The 22676-nt window shown below is 47.7% G+C and overlaps 1 protein-coding gene across 9 annotated transcripts in view; it reads left to right on the top strand.

Moving 5' to 3' along the window:
• Nucleotides 1–22676, top strand: part of CIZ1 (CDKN1A interacting zinc finger protein 1) — a 582047-nt gene that overhangs the window by 231348 nt on the left and 328023 nt on the right. For all 9 annotated transcript variants that reach the window (XM_078646619.1, XM_078646621.1, XM_078646624.1 and 6 more), the window contains one exon: nt 19732–19898. In XM_078646619.1, the coding sequence (XP_078502745.1) occupies nt 19732–19898 (167 nt within the window). The remainder of the gene's footprint in view (nt 1–19731; nt 19899–22676) is intronic.

The following is a 22676-nucleotide window of genomic DNA, read 5'->3' as shown; positions in this document are numbered from 1 at the left end:
ACGCCGGAACCACAGCCAAGCTACAGAAAAGACTCCAGCGCATCCAGAACGCCTCCGCCCGACTCATCCTGGATGTCCCCAGACGCAGCCACATCTCCAGCCACCTGAGGAACCTGCACTGGCTCCCCGTCGACAAGAGAATCACGTTCCGGCTCCTCACCCACGCACACAAGTCTCTCCACGACCTGGGCCCCAAGTACCTCAACGACCGCCTGACCTTCTACACGCCCACCCGCCAGCTACAGTCCACCAGCCTCGCCCTCGCAGCCGTACCACGCATCCGAAGAGCCACCGCCGGAGGAAGATCCTTCTCTTACCTGGCTGCCTAGACTTGGAACTCCCTCCCCATCCACCTTCGGCTGACCCAGGACCATCTCGCCTTCAGGAAACAACTCAAGACCTGGCTGTTCGAGCAGTAGCATACCCCTCCCCCCAAGCGCCTTGAGACCCTCCCGGGTGAGTAATGCGCTATACAAATGGCATGATTGACTGGGGATGAATGTGACGGTAGCTCGGGTGGCTCACAGATGTTCCCTCTATATGTATTCCAATTCCCCCACACTTGCATCCATTTCTTAGGGCATCCCCTTGATGTATATACTGTTTTCTCCATTAAAACATGCACCAATCCATATCCTCTTCCCATTCCCTCAGTGTTGGAGCCGTCTGCACTCTCCACTTTCTAACAATATGTTCGAGGCATGTGGGCTGCTGAATTCATATCTTAGCATAGATCGCCGCCTAGTGTTGGGTCCGGATGTTTGTACCTTGTTGTCCTGGAAGAGTCTTCGAAGTATCACGAGGTAGGTGACTCCTCCCCTGGACTAAAGTGCGCATGGGCATCTTCTCCATCCTCAGATTGTTTTTTTCCGCCATTGGGTTCGGATGCTATTCCTCAACTCCAACTTCGGAATCGAAACTTTTCAACTTTCTAAGGCCAAAAGGCCTCTACCTCGACGGTATTGTTCTCGTTCGGTACACCTTGACTCGATAATACTTTCCATCTCGATCCGGTCGTCGACGCGGGCCGTTGGGCCTTTTCGACGCCACGTGGGCCTGCTGCCGATGGAAAGGACCCCGTTTAAAAGGTGCCCACAATTTCACTCCAAATTCCCACATACTGATAAAAATACAATTTGCAACAAGTGCCTCTCTCCCGAGCACAATGAGGAAAACTGTCCAGCTTGTGTTCAGTTCCGGTCGAAGAAAACGATCCGGAACCGAAGGGCCGCTAGACAAGAGATGCCGCGGCAGGCACCGGAACCCGAGAACATCTTCGTAGACGAACATGACCTCCCAGAAGCGGCGGACTCCGACCTAGAAATTGTCACCGTAGAAGACCAGTTGGACTCCGATGACCAGATCACACCGAGGTAAACCGTGAGTACCACGCCCCCAACCCCGCTTCCATCTCAAGACAAGGCTCCGGTAGAAGCATCGCCTGTAGGCCTTAGCCGAGATCGACAAACTCCTTCAGAGGCCCCGCCTTCCGGCTCGGCTCCGAAGACCAAACCCAAGCCTTCAGATACCCCGGGAACGAGCGGCACTCTTCCCAAAAAGGACACCGAACTGAAGAAGGTTCTCGAGACGAAGAAACTGGTTGATACAAAAAAGGGCGCCGAAACAAAAAAGGTTGTCGATCCCAAAAGAATAGTCGACCCGACAACGGCCGCCGAGCCGAAAAAGGGTGTCGACCAACAAAAAGCAGGTCACACTAAAGATCCTGTCGACCTGAAAAAAACGGTCGATTCACCTAAAAAAACGGTTGATCCGAAAAAGGTTATCGAACCGAAAACACCAGTCGATCCTAAAAAGGTTATTGACCCAAAAACACCAGTCGATCCAAAAAAGGTTATTGACCCAAAAACACCAGTCGATCCGAAAAATGTTATCGACCCGAAAAAATAGGTCCATCCGAAAAAGGTCGTCGAACCAAAGAAGGTCGCCGAACCAAAATAAAAGTACACCCAACAAAAGACGTCGAACCAAAGATAGTCGCCGACCCGAAAAAAGGCCTTCGAGCCGAAAAACGCTCCACAGCCAAAGGCCCTCGAGCCAAAGACTCACCACAAACAAGCCACTAAGCCAAAAACATCGGCGCCAAAACCACGGACAGTTGAGGAAGAACTTTTCCCTCCTGATCCAGTGAGTGAAGAACAGCCTAAACTGTATATTGACCCGGAAACAGCACGGTTAACAGTTTACCACAGGAAGAAGAGACCTTTGGACACTGCACTTCTTCCTCTGTTCCTCCAAAGAAAAAAGATTTTGCAACATCCCCTTTAAGGCCTTTCACTCCTCCTCCTTTCTTTCGTAACGTGCCTTTTGTGCCTTACTCTCCTACATATGATGAGACAGAAAACATAGAGCAAGATCCTCAAGATAACTTTGTAGAACCTGAGGATCAGGATATACAAGATAACACATGGGATGACCAGAATGATCCTTATGATGCATACGAGCCACAACCCATTCCTGACACCTCTACATATCCTACAAAGCCGTCGCCTACTGACGACACCATTGTCTTTAACCAACTAGTGGACAGGGCAGCTAAATATCATAAGGTAGACATGCACACTGACCCAATAGAAGAGGATTTCCTATTTGGCACTTTTCCAACTTCAGAAAAAAGTGTACGCACACTTCCTATGTTAAAAGGGGTACTAAAACACGCACCAGACATATTTAAAGACCCAGCCAGAGCGCGTGTACTCAATCCCAGAATTGAGAATAAGTTTAAAGCAGCCCCTACAGACCCTGCTTATATTAAGTCACAATTGCCTTTAGACTCATTAGTTGTAGCAAACGCTCGAAAACGAGCTAATTCACAAACAGGAGATGATTCCCCTCCTGACAAGGAGTCAAAGATATTGGAAGCATCAGGCAAAAGAGTGGCATCCCAAGCAGCAAATTCTTGGAGAATTTCAAACACACAGGCTCTATTAGCACAATACGATAAAGCACATTATGACCAGCTGGAGGGTTTACTACAACACCTGCCAGAACCTTTTAAAGCTAAAGCTGACGACCTTATACAAGAAGGCAAATTAATCACAAAAGCTTCCATTAAATGTGCAGTTGACGCAGCTGCCACAGAAGCCAGATCCATCAACACTAGCGTATTACTACGCCGGCATGTGTGGCTACGCATTTCCGGATTTAAAAATGAAGTGCAATCAACCATCATCAACGAACCAGTTAACCAAGATTTTTTGTTTGGTCCTGCAGTAGATACCATCTTAGAAAAGATGAAAAAAGATACTGATACTGCTAAGTCTATGGGCGCACTTCAGTTTCAATAATCTAGAAGTTCCTTTCGCTACTCCTCTTTTCGAGGCTCATGTAGAGGTAACACATCCCAAACTTCCTCTACATTCAAAAGTAACACCCAGAGCACCTTTAATAAAGGCTCCAACAGAGGAGGTTATAGAGGCAATAATAACAAAGGCAGAGGACGTGGCGGCAACAACACCAGAGCCTCCACCGCCACCAAACAGTGACTTGCTCTCACTTCCTCCAGACCACTCAACACCGGTCGGAGGCTGACTAACTCAATTCCTACCAGTCTGGAACGCAATTACCACAGACAGGTGGGTGAGACAAATAATCCAGTATGGTTATTGCCTGGAACTCACTTCTACTCCACCCAACATACCACCCAAACACCGTCCAATGTCCAAAGAACACATCACGCTGTTACAACAAAATGTGACATCCATGCTAGAAAAGGGAGCCATAGAGCCAGTCCCTCTTCAACACCAGGGGACAGGAGTATACTCCCTATACTTCTCATTCCCAAAAAAGACGGGTCCCTCAGACCAATATTGGACCTCAGACCTCTAAACCAATGCATACTCTCAGAGCATTTCCATATGGTCACTCTACAACAAGTACTCCTGTTACTCCAGCAAGGCGACTTCCTCGCTACATTAGACCTCAAAGATGCGTACTTCCACATATCTATACATCCAGCTCACAGGAAATACCTCAGGTTCACAATAGAAGGTCTCCACTATCAATTCAAAGTTCTACCCTTAGGGGTCACTACAGCACTAAGGGTTTTCACAAAATGCCTAGCAATAGTAGCATCACACCTCAGAAGCCAACACATCCATGTGTTCCCCTACATGGACAATTGGCTCATAAAAGCCAACTCATATGCACAGTGTGCAAACCACACGTCTTAGACAATCCAGCCACTGCACAGTCTTGGATTTACCCAAAATCACATCTGCAGCCCTCCCACATACAACAATATCTGGGAGCAACAATAGATACCTCAGTGGCAAAGGTATATCCAAATCAAGCCAGGATAGCCACCATGCAGTCTCTGATTCAAAAATTTCACCCACAACACTCATTGCCAGCTCGAGTGTTCATGCAGCTTATAGGCATGATGGCCTCCTGCATATTCATTGCCCCTCATACCCGACTTCAAATGCGTCCATTGCAGGAATGCCTAGCACGGCAATGGAACCAAGCTAAAGGGCAACTAAAAGACCTAGTGTGGGTAGACAGCCGCACTTACAACTCTCTGCAGTGGTGGAACCCACAAAACCTTTCCCAGGGGCCACTGTTCCAAGAGCCGGTTCCACAGGTAGTACTAACAGCGGACGCATCACTGACAGGTTGGGGAGCCCACCTACTTCAATACACAGTCCAAGGGCTCTGGACAGTCAAGCAAAAGACACTGCATATAAACCACTTAGAGTCGCTAGCAGTATTTCTAGCAATGAAAGCCTTCCAGAAATACTTGTACTGCAAGGCTGTGTTAATCCGGACGGACAACATGACAGCCATGTACTACATTCAAAAACAGGGAAGGACACACTCTCTGCAGCTGTCTCACCTAGCACAGAGCATATGGAGGTGGGCAATTCCAAAAAACATCTTTCTCCTAGCAGAACACCTCCCAGGAATAGACCATCAGATGGCAGATCTACTAAGCAGACACAGCCATCAGATACACGAATGGGAAATTCACCCTCAAGTCCTCCAACCATTCTTCCGAAAGTGGGGGCATCCAGAGATAGATCTGTTTGCCACAAAAGAAAAATCTAAATGCCAGTCCTTTGCCGCCAGGTTCCCACACCCGTTGTCACAGGGCAATGCGATATGGATGAACTGGTCAGGCAGATTTGCGTATGCTTTTCTGCCAACCCCACTGATTCCATTTGTGGCACGCAAACTAAAGCAACAGTTACTCACAATGATCCTGGTTGCTCCCACATGGGCAAGACAGCCATGGTACACAACGCTCCTAGAACTCTCAGTAGTTCCCCACCAAAGACTGCGCCTCTCTCCACAGCTATTAACTCAAAACCATGGAGAAATCAGGCACCCAGATCCCAATCAGATTAACCTAGCTATCTGGCTCCAGAAGTCTTAGAATTCGGATATCTTAACTTGCCTCCAGACTGTATGAACATTATCAAGGAAGCAAGACGGCCAACTACTAGAGCATGCTAAGCAGCTAAATGGAAAAGATTTGTAATTTATTGCTATAATAACCAAATCAATCTGTTAGATGCCTCCATCCAGAACATAATCTAGCATACTCTTCTATAAGGCTACACCTTGCTGCTATAGCAGCATATCTCCAAAACAGACAACACGTGTCCCTGTTCAGAATACCACCTATCAAAGCTTTTATGGAAGGACTTAAAAGAATTATCCCTCCAAGACAACCACCTTCTCCGGTCTGGAACTTAAACGTAGTACTTACCAGACTTATGGGGCTACCTTTCGAACCACTCCATTCGTGCGAATTACAGTTCTTAACATGGAAGGTGGCATTTTTAGTTGCCATTACCTCCCTGAGGCGAGTAAGTGAGCTACAGGCACTAACTAATCAAGAACCTTTCATGCAAATACATCACAATAAGGTAGTGCTCCGTACCAACCCAAGTTCATGCCAAAAGTTATATCAACGTTCCATATCAATCAGTCAATAGATTTGCCAGTTTTCTTCCAAAACCTGCAGTCAGTGGCTGAAAGAGCCCTACACACACTAGATGTACAAAGAGCTCTGTTATATTACGTTGACAGAACTAAAGCTTTCAGAAAGACAAAACAACAATTTGTTGCTTTTGCTCCACAACATAAGGGTAACCCATTTCAAAAGCAGGAATAGGCAGATGGATAGTTAAGTGCATTCAAATATGCTATCAAAAGGCAAAGCGCACTCTAACAGTTTCCCCAAAAGCCCACTCAACGCGCAAAATGGGGGCATCTATGGCTTTCCTAGGAAATATTCCATTAGAAGACATATGTAGGGCAGCTACATGGTCTACCATACACACTTTCACTAAACACTACTGTGTGGACGTGCAAGCTAAACAACAAGCTGCTGTAGGCCAGGCTGTCCTCAAAACTCTTTTTCAAACTGCTGCAGCTGGTACAGGTGGCCACCACTAGAGGAGATACTGCTATACAGTCTATGCACAGATATGAATTCAGCAGCCCACATGCATCGAACGGAAAATGCTACTTACCAGTATGCATCTGTTCTTGGCATGTAGGGCTGCTGACGTTCATATCACCCACCCTCTTTCCCGGTGCATGTCACAGCTGCAGGGTTACCTTCTTAACATACATTTACATGGTCATCTCTTATTGTTCTATACTCCATCTTTGCCACAATGGGGAAAAACAATCTGAGGATGGAGTCGATGCCCATGCGCACTGTAGTCCAGGGGAGGAGTCACCTACCTCGTAAGACTTCAAAGACTCTTCCAGGACAACAATGTGCAAACATCCGGACCCAACACTAGGCGGCGATCTATGCTAAGATATGAATGTCAGCAGCCCTACATGCCAAGAACAGATGCATACTGGTAAGTAGCATTTTCCTTCTCTTGGCAGCCATCCAGCCCAGTGCCACCCATGTTTTCTCCTTGTTCCTCAAGTCCGTCTGTTTCTATATGTGTAATAAGCACTGTTTGGCATCCAGTGTTACTGGTTCTCCCATAGCTTCCCTCAAACATGAGGTGACTCTGTTCCAGTATCTGCTGATATGAGGGCATTCCCATATTCCCTCTCACCAAATTTGAGGCCAGTATCCCTCATGGGGGGTTGCAATAGCCGAACTCCTGTGCTTTGCATCCAAGTTGCAGTTCCAAGGGCTTGTTGGCTTCTTGACAAGAAGATCTTCGGGCTCCTAGAAGCCCCAACCTCGAGCACCTCCAGTGACCAGAATCTTCAGCCACATTGCATCGTGTGCATCATAGCCTGCATCTTTTGGTGAGCTGCTTGAGGTCCCCTCGCGACTCCAGTGCCTCCGGCCTGTGGGTGCACTTGGGGGTCACACTTGTTACTTTTGGGCTCCTCTGATTGCTCAGGGCCTGACTCCTCTGCCTTTGGTGAGTCCCCTGGACCTTGCTGGTCCCAACATTGCTCCTTCTTTGATTCCTGCGTGGCTTGCCTTTGCCAAGGCTTGTGTGTGCTCCTGACGGACACTCACCACTCAGCACTCGACATCCTTCATGGGACAGCTGTACCTAGGTCCTGTTCTTCCTCAGCGTTGCCTGGTCCTCACAGCTGCAGAGTCAAGGTCACCGTCATCCTTCCTGAAGCACCCGACATCGGAGGGCATTTATCTTCCAAGTCTCCTAGTCACTCCTGAGTGGCATAGACGCTGTCCCCTCTGCTTTCAGGTACTCCTCTCAAGAATCCATGTTTGGGTTCCCAAGGACTCTTTCTCCTCTTCCAGCAGCGTCACTTTCCTTAAGTCCTACTTTGGGTTCAGCGGCGGTTTCCGACACCACTTCTCACGTATGCACCCACCTTCCCCGGTGTAGGTAACGTGGGTAACAGGGTATGCACTGGTGGGGTGGCTCTCCACCTTCTGTATTCCACGGGGTTTCTTCAGGGTCCACTGGGAAGGGTCCTTAATCTTTAAAATTCAACAGTGACTTACACATGGTGTTATACGGAACACGCAGCTGTGTTTCCACACTGCACACGCTCCCTGGGATCCCTGTCTACTCACCATGGGTGCTTCCTTGGGATCCCAACACTTCTACATCCTCTCAAAACAATCTTGATTCAAGTTGTGGTTCTTATACCACTTTCATAGTATATGGTTTGGTTCCCCCCTGGGGCACTTTGTATTTCGTGCTATGTACTGTGTTTCTTTGCTGAAGTATTGTGTGCATCGTGTTCATCTCCGTGTTGGAGATATTGGAACATACTAGAGAGTATTATATAATAAATACATATGTTCGAGGCATATGGGCTGCAGATGGTACATTTATGAATAGATCGCCATCTGGTGTTGGGCTCGGATGATTGCACTTTGTTTTTCTTCTGGAGAAGTCTTTGTCGTCATAGGTGACTCCTCCTCTCGGTGTTAGTGCGCATGGGCATCGGCTCCATCCTTAGATTGTTTTTTTCCGCCATCGGGTTCGGATGAGGATCGAAGCGCTCCGGACCGACTTCAACAAAGAAGGTTATAACCGGCGCGTATTCCTTTCCAAATCGACGGTATCGTTATCGAACGCGACTTCACTCCATACCGACGCGATTCGAAGGACGACGACTACGAGAAACTCGACGTAGTCCAGCCCGGGGTCCATGGAAAGGACTCCATTCAAAAAATGTCCAACGTGTGGTGCTAAGTTCCCACACAAGGACCTACACGAAGTGTGCAACCTCTGCTTGTCCCCTGAACACGAATCCAGGGACTGTGAGGCCTGTGCAGCGTTCTCGTCAAAGTCGACGATTAGAAACCGTCGAGCCCGAAGACACGAGGTATCGAGAATGCAGTCACAAGCAATCCCGGAGCTGTTCGAGGACCAGCACCCAGAAGAGGAGGAAGAAGAGGCCGACGAGGCGGGGTCAGAAGCGGACGAGTCCGACGTCGAGGAAATCGACGTCCAACAAACCGTGAGTGACGACGTCCCTTTACCGAAAAACAGACCCCGCACGGTGTCGACCCCGCCCTCGAGCCCGGTCAGACAACCGAAAAAAGTTTCCAACGCCCCGCCTTCGAGCCCGGCAACGAAACAGAAACCGAAACACTCGGTCCCCCATCATAGTGGTTCCGGTTCCGATAAACCAACCACATCGACACCGAAGCACCAGGCCAAGGAAAGCTCGAAGTCGAAGCAGTCCATGTCGACACCGAAGCACGCTTCAGCGCCGAAAACACCCTCGACACCGGGGACATCTTCGATACCGAAGAAGTCGGATCCGAACAAAACTTCGGCACCGAAAATACAAATGGACATTTCAAAGAAAAGACACCTTTCGGAACCGAAAACTGCGGTACCGACACAGGAACACGGAACGGATCCTAAACAAAAGACTTTGTTTATTGACCCAAAGACTGGCAAGGTAGTCACAGAGCTACCTAAAAAGAGGAAACATGAACATTTGGACGACAAGGCTCATCCAAAGAAGAGAACAATGGGGACGAATACAACTCCTCCCCCTTCTCCCAAACCTCACACACCATCTTCGCCTATTCCTCACAATAGGCCAGATATTCCTCCCACACGTCCATCTACACCTACAACAGATGGAGAAAGTGACACAGGGGAGGGGGGACACCCTGGGGATGATGAGGACACAATCCCAGAGGAGGCAGACCCATGGGAGGAGTATAATGTGGGATCAGGTAATGATACCGACCTTGAGTCATATCCCTCAAAACCTTCACCTCCTGATGACAATACTGGGTTTGCACAACTCATTACTAGAGCAGCAACATTTCATAAGGTAGACCTACATACAGAACCTCTAGTACAGGACTTCTTATTAGAGACATCAGGAACACTACCAATGCTAAAAGGCCTTCTCAGTCATACATCAGAGATATTCAAAGACCCAGTGAGGGCTAGGGTATTGAACCCAAGAATTGATAAAAAATATAGGGCAGCTCCAAAAGACCCAATATACATTAAGGGACAAATTCCTCTAGACTCACTAGTGGTCACAAACGCTCGCAAGAGAGCAAACTCTTTATCTACGGGAGAAGCGCCACCTCCTGACAAGGAGTCTAAACTAATAGATGCCTCTGGCAAGAGAGTAGCATCTCAAGCGGCAAACAGTTGGCGCATAGCTAATACGCAAGCACTACTTGCAAGGTATGACAGAGCGCATTATGATGAGTTAGAAACACTCATCAAACATCTCCCTAAAGAACATCAAAAGAGAGCTGATCAACTTATACAAGAAGGGAAGTTAATTACTAACACTTCAATAAAGTGCGCCCTAGACGCGGCAGAAACTGCGGCAAGGTCGACAAATACAAGCATCATGCTAAGGAGACATGCATGGCTCAGAGTGTCAGGATTCAAACAAGAGGTACAAACCTCGTTACTTAATCAACCTTTTGATGGGAAAACACTTTTTGGCACAGGGACAGATGAGGCCCTAGAAAAAATGAAAAAGGATACAGAAACGGCTAAATCAATGGGAGCATTGCAGCAGCCGACACAAAGAGGTTCCTTTCGTAGATCCACCTATAGAGGAGGATCCAAAAGTACAGGTACAAACCAACAGCAAACCTCTTTTACACCTACATCACCCAGAGGTAATTCTAGAGGTGGATACAGGGGTAACAACAACAAGGGTAGAGGTCGCGGAAACAACAACAACCGCAACTCTCCAACCCCAAAACAGTGACTTCATAGAGCTTCCCCCAGACCATATAACACCGGTAGGGGGACGCCTATCACAGTTCCTACCTGTCTGGGAAAACATCACATCAGACAAGTGGGTAAGACAAATTATCCAACATGGTTATTGCCTAGAACTCACAGCTACCCCACCAAACATCCCCCCCAAACAGCGTCCAATGAAACAAGATCACCTGACACTGTTAAAACAGGAAGTAATATCACTGCTAGAAAAGCATGCCATAGAGAAGGTTCCACAGCACCAACAGGGAACAGGAGTATACTCCCTATACTTCCTAATCCCCAAAAAGGACGGGTCTCTAAGGCCAATACTGGACCTAAGACCTCTCAACGCATACATAAATTCGGAACATTTCCACATGGTCACGCTCCAACAAGTACTTCCTTTACTGAAGAAAGGGGACTTTCTTTCTACACTGGATCTAAAAGACGCTTACTTTCATATCCCTATTCACAAAGCCCACAGGAAATACCTCAGGTTTGTGGTAGAAGGACAACATTATCAGTTCAAAGTCCTCCCATTTGGTGTCACGACGGCACCAAGGGTGTTCACAAAATGCCTGGCAGTGGTAGCAGCTCACCTAAGAAGACAACAAATTCATGTCTTCCCATACTTGGACGACTGGCTAATAAAAGCCAGGTCGCAAGAGGAGTGTCTGCAACACACACAAAAGACAATTCAGCTACTACACCAGCTAGGGTTCACGGTGAACTACACAAAGTCACACCTACAACCAAACAAAGTTCAACAATATCTGGGGGCTACCATAGACACAGAAAAAGCCAAAGTGTACCCCAACCCAATAAGAGTCCAAGCAATGCTTACAATCATTCAGAGATTTCAGCCACAACACTCACTAACAGCAAGAGTGTTCATGCAGCTACTAGGCATGATGTCATCCTGCATACTGCTAATACCATATGCAAAACTACAAATGCGTCCGCTACAAGAATGCTTAGCGACACAGTGGAATCAGACTCAAGGACAGATTACGGATCTGGTGTTGGTAGACGACCGCACACACCGCTCTCTGAAGTGGTGGAACAGAACAAACATTACCAAGGGGCCGTCGTTCCTAGAGCCAATTCCACAGGTGACAATAACAGCAGACGCATCGCTCACCGGATGGGGAGCACATATGGACAAATACACAGTACAAGGAAGGTGGAGTGTGCAGGAAAAAACACTGCACATCAACTATCTAGAACTACTGGCAGTGTTTCTAGCATTGAAAGCCTTTCAGATACATGTTATCCACAAAGCAGTCCTGATCAGAACAGACAACATGACAGCAATGTATTATATTCAAAAACAGGGGGGGACGCACTCTCTCCAATTATCCAGACTAGCACAGGAGATTTGGAGATGGGCCATTCCTCAAAACATCTATCTGTTAGCCGAACACCTACCAGGAGTTCAAAACCAGATAGCAGACATCTTAAGCAGACAGTCGGAACAAATACACGAATGGGAACTGCACCAACAAATACTGCAGCCATTCTTCCAAAGATGGGGACAACCAGAGATAGACCTATTTGCCACTCATCAGAACGCAAAATGCCAAAGCTTCGTGTCCAGGTACCCACATCACCTGTCGCAGGGCAATGCGTTATGGATAAATTGGTCCAACAAATTTGCATACGCTTTTCCCCCTCTCCCACTAATCCCATTAGTGGTCAGGAAACTGCAACAACATTCAATGACCATGATACTAGTAGCACCCACGTGGGCAAGACAGCCGTGGTTCACCACGCTCCTGCAACTCTCACAAGTGCCACATCAAAAGCTACGAATTCTACCCATGCACCTTACACAGAACCATGGAGAGATAATGCACCCAGATCCAACTCAATTGAACTTAGCGATCTGGCTCCTGAAATCCTAGAATTTGGATACTTAGATCTCCCACCAAATTGCATGGAAATAATTAAACAAGCGAGACGTCCAACCACCAGAGCATGCTATGCAGCTAAGTGGAAGAGGTTTGCTATACACTGCACTAATAACAATATCAACCCTCTAGACGTATCAACAAGGGAGATTATTTGCTACTTGTTACACTTACAGCAATGTAATCTAGCGTACACATCTATCAGAGTACATCTAGCAGCTATAGCAGCATACCTACAAAACAGGCAGCGCATATCACTGTTCAGAGTACCAGCGATAAAAGCATTCATGGAAGGTCTTAAAAGAGTCATTCCACCAAGATTACCACCTGCCCCAGTCTGGAACCTCAACGTAGTACTCACCAGACTAATGGGGCCACCCTTCGAACCTATGCATAGGTGCGAAATACAATTCCTTACATGGAAGGTGGCATTCCTTATAGCCATTACCTCACTCAGAAGAGTAAGCGAGTTACAGGCATTAACAATACAAGAACCATTCCTACAGATACACCAGAATAAAGTGGTTCTTAGAACAAACCCAAAGTTCTTGCCTAAAGTAATTTCAGCATTCCACATCAATCAGCCAGTGGAATTACCAGTCTTCTTTCCAAAGCCACAGACGGTGGCAGAAAGGGCTCTACATACACTAGATGTTAAAAGAGCCATTTCATACTACATAGAAAGAACACAAGACTTCAGGAAAACTAAACAACTATTTGTAGCATTTTCCCCAACACATAAGGGCAATCCTATCTCTAAAGCAGGCATCGCAAGATGGATTGTAAGATGCATACAAATATGTTACATTAAAGCAAAGAGAACATTAACTGTTCCTCCTAGAGCTCATTCCACAAGAAAACTAGGAGCATCTATGGCATTCTTAGGGAACATTCCCCTAGATGACATATGTAGAGCAGCAACTTGGTCTACACCACATACATTCACAAAGCACTACTGTGTTGATGTACAGGCTGCACAACAAGCCAGAGTGGGCCAAGCTGTATTAAAAACTCTATTTCAGACAGTTGCGACAGACACTGGTGACCACCGCTAGGGAGGTAACTGCTGTACAATCTATTCATAAATGTACCATCTGCAGCCCATATGCCTCGAACGGAATATGCTACTTACCAGTATGCATCTGTTCTTGGCATAGAGGGCTGCAGAGTGGTACATGCCCTCCCTGCCTCCCCGGAAACCTGTGTCTGTCCCAACATTATCTTATTTAGATACATTTACATGGGCATATCTTTATGTACTACACTACACTACTCCATCTAACCCTACTATGGCAAAACAATCTAAGGATGGAGCCGATGCCCATGCGCACTAACACCGAGAGGAGGAGTCACCTATGACGACAAAGACTTCTCCAGAAGAAAAACAAAGTGCAATCATCCGAGCCCAACACCAGATGGCGATCTATTCATAAATGTACCACTCTGCAGCCCTCTATGCCAAGAACAGATGCATACTGGTAAGTAGCATATTCCTTTTTATAAATGCTTGGTGTGGTTCATTTTCACTTAATCTATACTATAAGATTGCATTCTGGTGAAACAAGCTGCTTTACACTCCTTCTGGACTAAGCCTGTAGGCTGCTTTCCACAGCTACCCCATAGAGAGCTTTCTACGGTTGTCTAAGAGCTCTTAAATCATCATAAGGGTTGTCTGGACTGGTGCAAGGTAGCCACTTACATTAGTGGACATCATATACCAGGCCAGCTTCTCACATTGGTAATTGAACATAGTACTTTTACGCCGGCCCCTTTTGAGCCTATTCATAAAGCCTCATTACAACACCTTTCCTGGAAGGCTGGTCTTACTAGTGGCTATTAAATCAGCATATAGGGTTAGTGAGATTCAGGCTTTATGCTCTCACAAAACGTATTGGTGTTCCATAGTAGTAAGTTGCTTATATGATATGTTTTCTTCGTGGTGTGAGTCTGTAGTAAGGAAGGGGTGGGTCTGCGTCCTTCTCGGGTGAAACACAACTTCTCGGGGAGCTCCTCTCCCGTCTTTTCCACTCCAGGATGACGTCTTTCGTGGTATGTGGCTCGCAATGGTCTAGGGTGAGCGAAAAGAAAAGGGGGAAAGACTGGGTTCGGTTGGGGGCTCAAAAAGTGATACGCGTGAGGGGAGGGGAGTGAGGAGATACACTGTGCACACTCTTCAAAGCTCTAGGTGACAGTGGTGCTCAGGGCAGGGAAAACAGGAACTCTGGTGCACGATTACTAAGGTCTAGCGTTTCCCTTCTTGCCCGTCCAACCCGAGATACGCGATCGTACCTGTGCAAGCCACGCTTCTCCGGAAGCGTGGCTGGGCGAGTCGCGGGGTCGTTGGCCTCCGGGCTCCTGTAGTCTCCGGGCTGGTACTGCGGTCGGCTCTCCGTCTGTGCTTCTCCTCTCGTCTCGATTCTCCGGTCTCTCCGCGGTCTCACACTCCTCACCTCCTCTGGTGTTTGAACACACAGGTCTCCCTCCGCTTCCGGGATTTGAAGGTCCGGCTTCCTCCGCGTCATCCGTGGGGGCGTGGCTTAGAGAAAACTCCTCTCAGTTAAAGTAACACTGGAATTTTTCTTCTTCCGTGGAATAGTGGTGGGAGGCTGCTCCGCCCATGGCCTAAATTGAGACTTGAGGATTTTCATGCATTCCTTATTGATAACCCTCTTAGTCTTTTTACCAATGTTGAAATAGGCTATGATATGTTTTGTGACTGCATTACTCGGGCATTGGACTCTTTGATCCCGGCATGCTGGTGTAAGAGTCGTACCCATGAGTCCAGTCTATGGTATAACGATTCGTTGTCCGTGCTAAGGAAGGCATGTAAAAAAAACGAACTTGCTTGGAGGAAAGAGTATGATCTTGGATTAAAAAAACAATATCTGGCCAAGCTTAAACTATATCACAGAGCGGTCTGTAAATCCTGGGAAGCTTATTATACTAATGAGATTAATCTCAGCGCTAACCCTGCCAAAAGTATTTTTAAGATTTTAAAAGACCTTAGAGTTAGAAGGAACTCGGAGCCTGTAATTACTTCAGAATCCCAGTGTGAAATAGTGGCCTCCTTTTTTGTTGAAAAGGTGCACGCAATATATAAATCCTTTCCTCCTGAGACTTCTTCCTCTGGTTTGATTCCTTTAAGGTCAGGCCCGAGCTCTAGCTCTAGGCTTATGGTTATTCCTGAGATTTCTCATGAAGAGCTTGGCAGGCTAAGTATAAAAATTAAATCTGGTTCTCCAGCTGACCCTGTAAAGCCCGCTCTTTTTAAAGAATTTCTCTCATTATTTTCAGCCCCGCTCTGTCAGATTCTCAACTTGTCCTTTTCCTCTGCGGTGGTGCCTACTCGGTGGAAACAGGCTTGGGTGTCCCCCATCCTTAAGAAGCCCATACTGGACCCGTCTAAGCCTGAAAACCTCAGGCCTATATCCCTCCTTCCTTGGGTGGCAAAAGTAGCGGAATCCCATGTCAACACCACACTAACCAACTTTCTGCAGTCCAATTACATTCTGGACATGTCCCAAAATGGTTTCCGGTCCGTACATAGTACCGAAACTGCCCTCCTGGGCATGACTGAGCATCTACGTACCATTCTGGATGCTGGTCAGACGGCGGCACTGATCCTATTGGACCTCAGTGCCGCATTTGACACTATTTCTCATGACATCTTGATACAACGCCTGGAGGAGGCAGGTATAATAGATATGGCTCTGGAATGGTTTCGTTCTTTTTTGTCTGAGAGATCATTTCGGTTACCGCCCCGCCCTATCTGAGGCTCACGCTATTGAACAAGGGGTTCCTCAGGGCTCTGCCCTGAGCCCCACTTTATTCAATCTATATGCTCAGCCACTTGCTGCGGTCGCCAAGCAGTGGGATCTTAACATCATCTCGTATGCGGATGACACGCCGCTGGTGGTAGCATTGACAGAAGAATCTACTATGCAGGCCTCTAAATTTAGAGATGGTTTGATGGCGGGGTCCGAATGGATGACCTCTAATTACCTACAATTAAACACCAGTAAAACTGAGGTTCTGATAGTTGGTAAGAATGCTAGTCTGTGGGGTGAACATTGGTGGCTTAGGGCGCTGGGTAAGACTCCTGAGTCTAAGGTTGAGGTCAAGAACTTAGGGGTATGGATGGATTCTTCCCTTAGTTTTCGGTCGCATACAAAAAAGGTTTCCAACACATGTTTTGGTTTATTACGGGGACTCAGACCTCTTTTGAAGTTCTTTGAGCCCGCAACACATCAGTTGATTATCCAATCAATGATTTTATCTCGACTAGACTATGCCAGCTCCCTGTTCTTAGGCGCCAATCAAGCCGGCATTGTTCGACTCCAACGCACTCAAAATATGGCGGCCAGAGTTTTGTTAGGGCTTCCTCGGTGTTGCTCTATCTCCAAGACTATCCGTAAACTTCATTGGTTGCCTATGGTTTAAAACTTTGTGTCTTTCATTTAAGATACTTAAATGTGCTTCACCCAGCCTGCTTTGTAACATTCTGACTCCCTATGTACCATCTCGTGCGTTGCGCTCTTTTGGGCAGCATTTAGTTACTGTCCCTCGCGTAAAGCGCTCTAGAGCTGGGGGCCGCTCTTTTTGCTATTTAGCGACAAAACTATGGAATTCTCTGCCACTTGAGATTCGAGGCATGGATGGCCTATTGGACTTCAGGAGAGCGATTAAAACGTATCTTTTCCCACCGCAATAGTTCTGTTATCGGCCCGTATCTAAATCCCCTGTTCTTTTGGTTCCCGGGACTGGTCTGTGTGAATGAAAGCGCCAGGACGCCCCTTTGCTGGGGCAGCTGTGCGCTATAGAAGCATATATAATATAACATAACATAACATAACATTCTGAGTCCTTCCAGACTTCCGGCTGCTGAAGAAAGAGAGGGGCGAGGGAATCGTTCATATCATCCCATCCGACCCTCCTCGTCACATATAGACTGTAAAACATTAATCTCTTAAGTGCTTCTCCAGTCCTTCCTGGCGAAAGGCAAACATTGACACTTTAGAAGATCTATGGTAAAGAAGTGCTCCTGAACCCCGCAAGTGGGAGGGACTATTCAGTGCTTATGTTTTCAATGGAGATTCCCAAGATAAAAGCAGGATAACTGGTAAGAAACTATTCCTTCCTTTCACCTTCCCTTTCTTTGTGTCAAAAAGCTGGTAAAGTAGTACAATTGACTTCCTGCAATGCTTGTTAAAACTAAATGATATCTGCTAAATAATGTAATGTTTGCATGTAGGACTTCCCACACCCAACAGAACCCCTTAAACAGAATACCTCCTATACATGGATCAAAGCCCTTGTGCTGTAGGTAGCCGGGTCCCTCAGAAGCACTGGCCACCAAGGTATGGCACAGACCAACATCCAGCAGAACACTGGAGGCTAAATCCTTCACCTCCATCCAACACAGCACAGATACATCAATGCCACCAAAACCTATACTCAATACAGTGACACTATAGAAGTCAAGATGTGTTGGATTTGCAAACGTTTGCTAATTTTCCAGATGTCTATTTGTTATCATTAAAAGATAAAGAAATTCATTGGTGCCTTTACTTATCGTAAGGAAAGCCTAGCAGAGTTTCTCAGTCTTTAGTGATGCTTTTCTTCTGCAGGGAGCATGCGTGGGTTTGCGATGGGGCCTTTACTTGTCCTATCCGAGTCTTTGTTCCTCAGTCTTCAGTGATGCTTTTCTTCTGCAGGGAGCATGCGTGGGTTTGCATTGGGGCCTTTACTTGTCCTATCCGAGTCTTTGTTCCTCAGTCTTCAGTGATGCTTTTCTTCTGCAGGGAGCATGCGTGGGTTTGCGATGGGGCCTTTACTTGTCCTATCCGAGTCTTTGTTCCTCAGTCTTCAGTGATGCTTTTCTTCTGCAGGGAGCATGCGTGGGTTTGCATTGGGGCCTTTACTTGTCCCAGCCGAGTCTTTGTTCCTCAGTCTTCAGTGATGCTTTTCTTCTGCAGGGAGCATGCGTGGGTTTGCGATGGGGCCTTTACTTGTCCTATCCGAGTCTTTGTTCCTCAGTCTTCAGTGATGCTTTTCTTCTGCAGGGAGCATGCGTGGGTTTGCATTGGTGCCTTTACTTGTCCCAGCCGAGTCTTTGTTCCTCAGTCTTCAGTGATGCTTTTCTTCTGCAGGGAGCATGCGTGGGTTTGCGATGGGGCCTTTACTTGTCCCAGCCGAGTCTTTGTTCCTCAGTCTTCAGTGATGCTTTTCTTCTGCAGGGAGCATGCGTGGGTTTGCATTGGTGCCTTTACTTGTCCCAGCCGAGTCTTTGTTCCTCAGTCTTCAGTGATGCTTTTCTTCTGCAGGGAGCATGCGTGGGTTTGCATTGGTGCCTTTACTTGTCCCAGCCGAGTCTTTGTTCCTCAGTCTTCAGTGATGCTTTTCTTCTGCAGGGAGCATGCGTGGGTTTGCATTGGGGCATTTACTTGTCCTATCCGAGTCTTTGTTCCTCAGTCTTCAGTGATGCTTTTCTTCTGCAGGGAGCATGCGTGGGTTTGCATTGGTGCCTTTACTTGTCCCAGCCGAGTCTTTGTTCCTCAGTCTTCAGTGATGCTTTTCTTCTGCAGGGAGCATGCGTGGGTTTGCATTGGTGCCTTTACTTGTCCCAGCCGAGTCTTTGTTCCTCAGTCTTCAGTGATGCTTTTCTTCTGCAGGGAGCATGCGTGGGTTTGCATTGGTGCCTTTACTTGTCCCAGCCGAGTCTTTGTTCCTCAGTCTTCAGTGATGCTTTTCTTCTGCAGGGAGCATGCGTGGGTTTGCATTGGGGCATTTACTTGTCCTATCCGAGTCTTTGTTCCTCAGTCTTCAGTGATGCTTTTCTTCTGCAGGGAGCATGCGTGGGTTTGCATTGGTGCCTTTACTTGTCCCAGCCGAGTCTTTGTTCCTCAGTCTTCAGTGATGCTTTTCTTCTGCAGGGAGCATGCGTGGGTTTGCATTGGTGCCTTTACTTGTCCCAGCCGAGTCTTTGTTCCTCAGTCTTCAGTGATGCTTTTCTTCTGCAGGGAGCATGCGTGGGTTTGCATTGGTGCCTTTACTTGTCCCAGCCGAGTCTTTGTTCCTCAGTCTTCAGTGATGCTTTTCTTCTGCAGGGAGCATGCGTGGGTTTGCATTGGTGCCTTTACTTGTCCTAGGCGAGTCTTTGTTCCTCAGTCTTCAGTGATGCTTTTCTTCCGCAGGTAGCATGCGTGGATTTGCGATGGGGCCTTCTCCTGCCATGCCGCAGTTCTTCACTCACTCAAGACATTCCATGATGAGAACTCCTCCCGCTGGAATCTCAATGAAACCCCCGCGGTTGGGCTTTCCAGGCCTGTCCTTTCAGCAACAGAATCGGATGTTTTACAAGGTAAGAGACACTTCAGGCCTATGATGGGCGTCACATCTAATGGAAGAGAGGACGCGTGTGTCGCTCTTTGTTAACATGACTTGTTTAAACATACAATATTCCAAGACTGGTCTTCCCTCTGGGCAAACATTTCTGGTCCCCAAACAGCCGTGGAATTCTTTCACCATCGGTGATACTGATTCTGTTTTTGAGAGAGCGCAAACATAAAAGAAGTGGAGAACATGGAGAAGTGTGGCTCACTGGTTAGAGGAGGCAGACCTGGAAGCAGACGTCAGCCCGGGACCAGGGTTCAATTCCCGGCTCGGTGGGGTCTTGAGTCCTAAAATGTCCATGGACTCGACAATTCTCGCTCCGGTGCCTACTCGATTCATGGGTTCACACTCTGCGACTCTGGGCAATAGCTTGCCTAATCTCCACAACGGCCCCTCGCGGCGGGATGCCTGGCTTTCACCTTGTGGATACCCTGCCGGGGTATCTCACAGGGGAATACCAGGACGGGTTCCCTAAGCAAGCGCTTAGAAACCGCTCGGTGATTTGCGCTATATAAATTCCTGTACATTTACATTTACATTTACATAAAACTACTTTTTGTTGAAGAACATTTCTAGACCCAAACACTAGATGGTGAAATCCTGCCCTGCATGTGAATCTAGAAAGGTCTCCGGCTTCAAAAGTAGTGCTAAAGGAATGTACATGCTGTCCTCTTTCTATTGCTGAGAAACAATGGACTTAGGGAGATGAGGAGGAAGACCATATCAAAATGGTGAGTTCTCTTGGGGGGAGCGGGGGGGGGGAGAGGGGGCCAAGATGGCGACTGCAGCAGACTTATCATTAGGAGCTCTGTTCTGGGCCCGCTAGGTATCCCACATTCATCCACCACATCCCTGCCATCTTGAGCCCATATACCCGCCTACATGTCACGTCTGACCCGGGGGGGATCACCAACAGCAGCCTTTTGTAGGAGTGGAGGCGCAGTCTGACCTGGTGTGGCGGCCTGGCTGGGGGGCTGGCTCGCACAGGGCGGGCTCGCACAGCACTCTGGATCACGTCCTCGCTTCCAGATACTGGTGGGCGCCCGGAGTTGGAGGTGCCTCTACCTGCGACTGCTATGTTGACCGAGGGCTGTACGAGTATCGCCCCTCACTGCTGGGGGAGCGGAGTGGGCCTGGTCAGCCCCCCGCCGAGCTGAGCGTCCTGCTCTGCAATCCTGAGCGCTGAACCTATCACTAACTGGAGGATCCAGTGCCTGGTGACTCAATCTTAGGAGGGCACGGATTCCCTGGGTGCGTCCTCCTGCCCTCTCTTGTGGGAACTCGGGGCTGGTGCTGCTGGGTGCGGGTGGCAAATCTTGCTGCCCTTACATGGGGCCCTCGACTGGACCGACCGGCCAACTGGCAGTGGAGTGACTGTGCTGCTTATCAGACCCCGACAACCGCCCTGGCTGGTGCACATAACACGGGACCCCAGAGGGGGGTTACTGCACCACTAATGCAGTGTGTTCACTATTGTTTCTATTGCTCTGGGAGATCTGTCTTGGCTGGGTGGCTGTCGACTCCGCCCTGAGCCTACTGACTTCTGTGTGCCACCCAGTAAAGAAGGTGAAGCCAAAGGGTGCCAGGCCACAGCTTACGGTAAGCGGCGAAGCGGAGATGGACCGGACGCCGATGGAAAAGACTCTTGGCAGCCTTCAACACCTTGAGAAGACTCTTCAGGCCCACTCTACACACTTCGACAGGGTACTTCAGGCCATCGTGAACACTAAGACTGGAAACCTGCATAGACTCTGTTTCTGTGGAGCTTAATCTGATGCCTCAAGTTGGCAGAACGAGTGGGGGAAATAGAGTCCCCTTTGGCAGCTGTAAGACCATCAGGTCAAGAACACAGGGGCTTCCGAAACAGGTGGAAGCAGAAGTCGCCACCTTACATTGCACGCGGTCGTCAACGTGGTCTTTTTCGGAGGTACATTTTTGTCTGGTAGCTTTTTAGATGTTAAAGACTTAGCAGACTTTCTCGGGGGCGTAGAAGGTCTAGATTTAGCAGGTGGAGAAGCCTTCTTTGTTGTAGATGTAGAAGGCAAGCTAAACTCCTTAGCTTTTCTCAACACCTTAGCCCCAGGAGAGGATACCTCATCTTCAAGTTTTCTCTTTTTAGGAGACTTGATAGACCCCGAAGCCAAACTCCCTACCTCAGAAAGAGCATCATCCATGTCCTTGAGCTTCTGCAGCCATTATAGAAGCCGACCTTCTCTGTCCCTGAGGGTCTTCTGAGGAAAGGTCCTGCAGATTTTACAATCCTTCACCTCATGTTCAGGGTATAGGCAATAAATACATTTTGTGTGGGGATCTTCCTTGAAAAGCCTAAGCTTCCCACAAGACTCACATGGTCTGAATAAAGATTTTGATGTAGACATCTCAAAAGTAGGAGAAAAAACCAGTAGATTGAGAAATACTCCAATACTGGAGAACCACAGATTACAGGTAAGTAACTATTGTTCTTTCACTTGTTGTGGTTTAACTAGATGCTCTGAAAGTGTTCCAAACAGTACTTGTTGCTTTCCTGCATGTCACATATAAGTATAGGCCTTACCTAGAATCCATGGGACGGTTTTGGGATGGGCAGGGATGTCTCACACTTTTCCCTTTTGCTTTGCACTGTGATCACCTTGGCAGACAAACTGGTCGATGCCCGTTTCCCCTAATATCATATCATCACCAGGAACGTGTGTGGTGCGGCCACTCCATCAAAACGCTATTGCATCCATGCCTTAAGCAGAGTCAT

This window comes from Lissotriton helveticus, chromosome 5_2 (genome assembly GCF_964261635.1).
Source record: "Lissotriton helveticus chromosome 5_2, aLisHel1.1, whole genome shotgun sequence".
NCBI lineage: Eukaryota > Metazoa > Chordata > Amphibia > Caudata > Salamandridae > Lissotriton > Lissotriton helveticus.
Note: the sequence above shows the minus strand (reverse complement) of the source record. Positions and strands in the feature narration are given on the sequence as shown.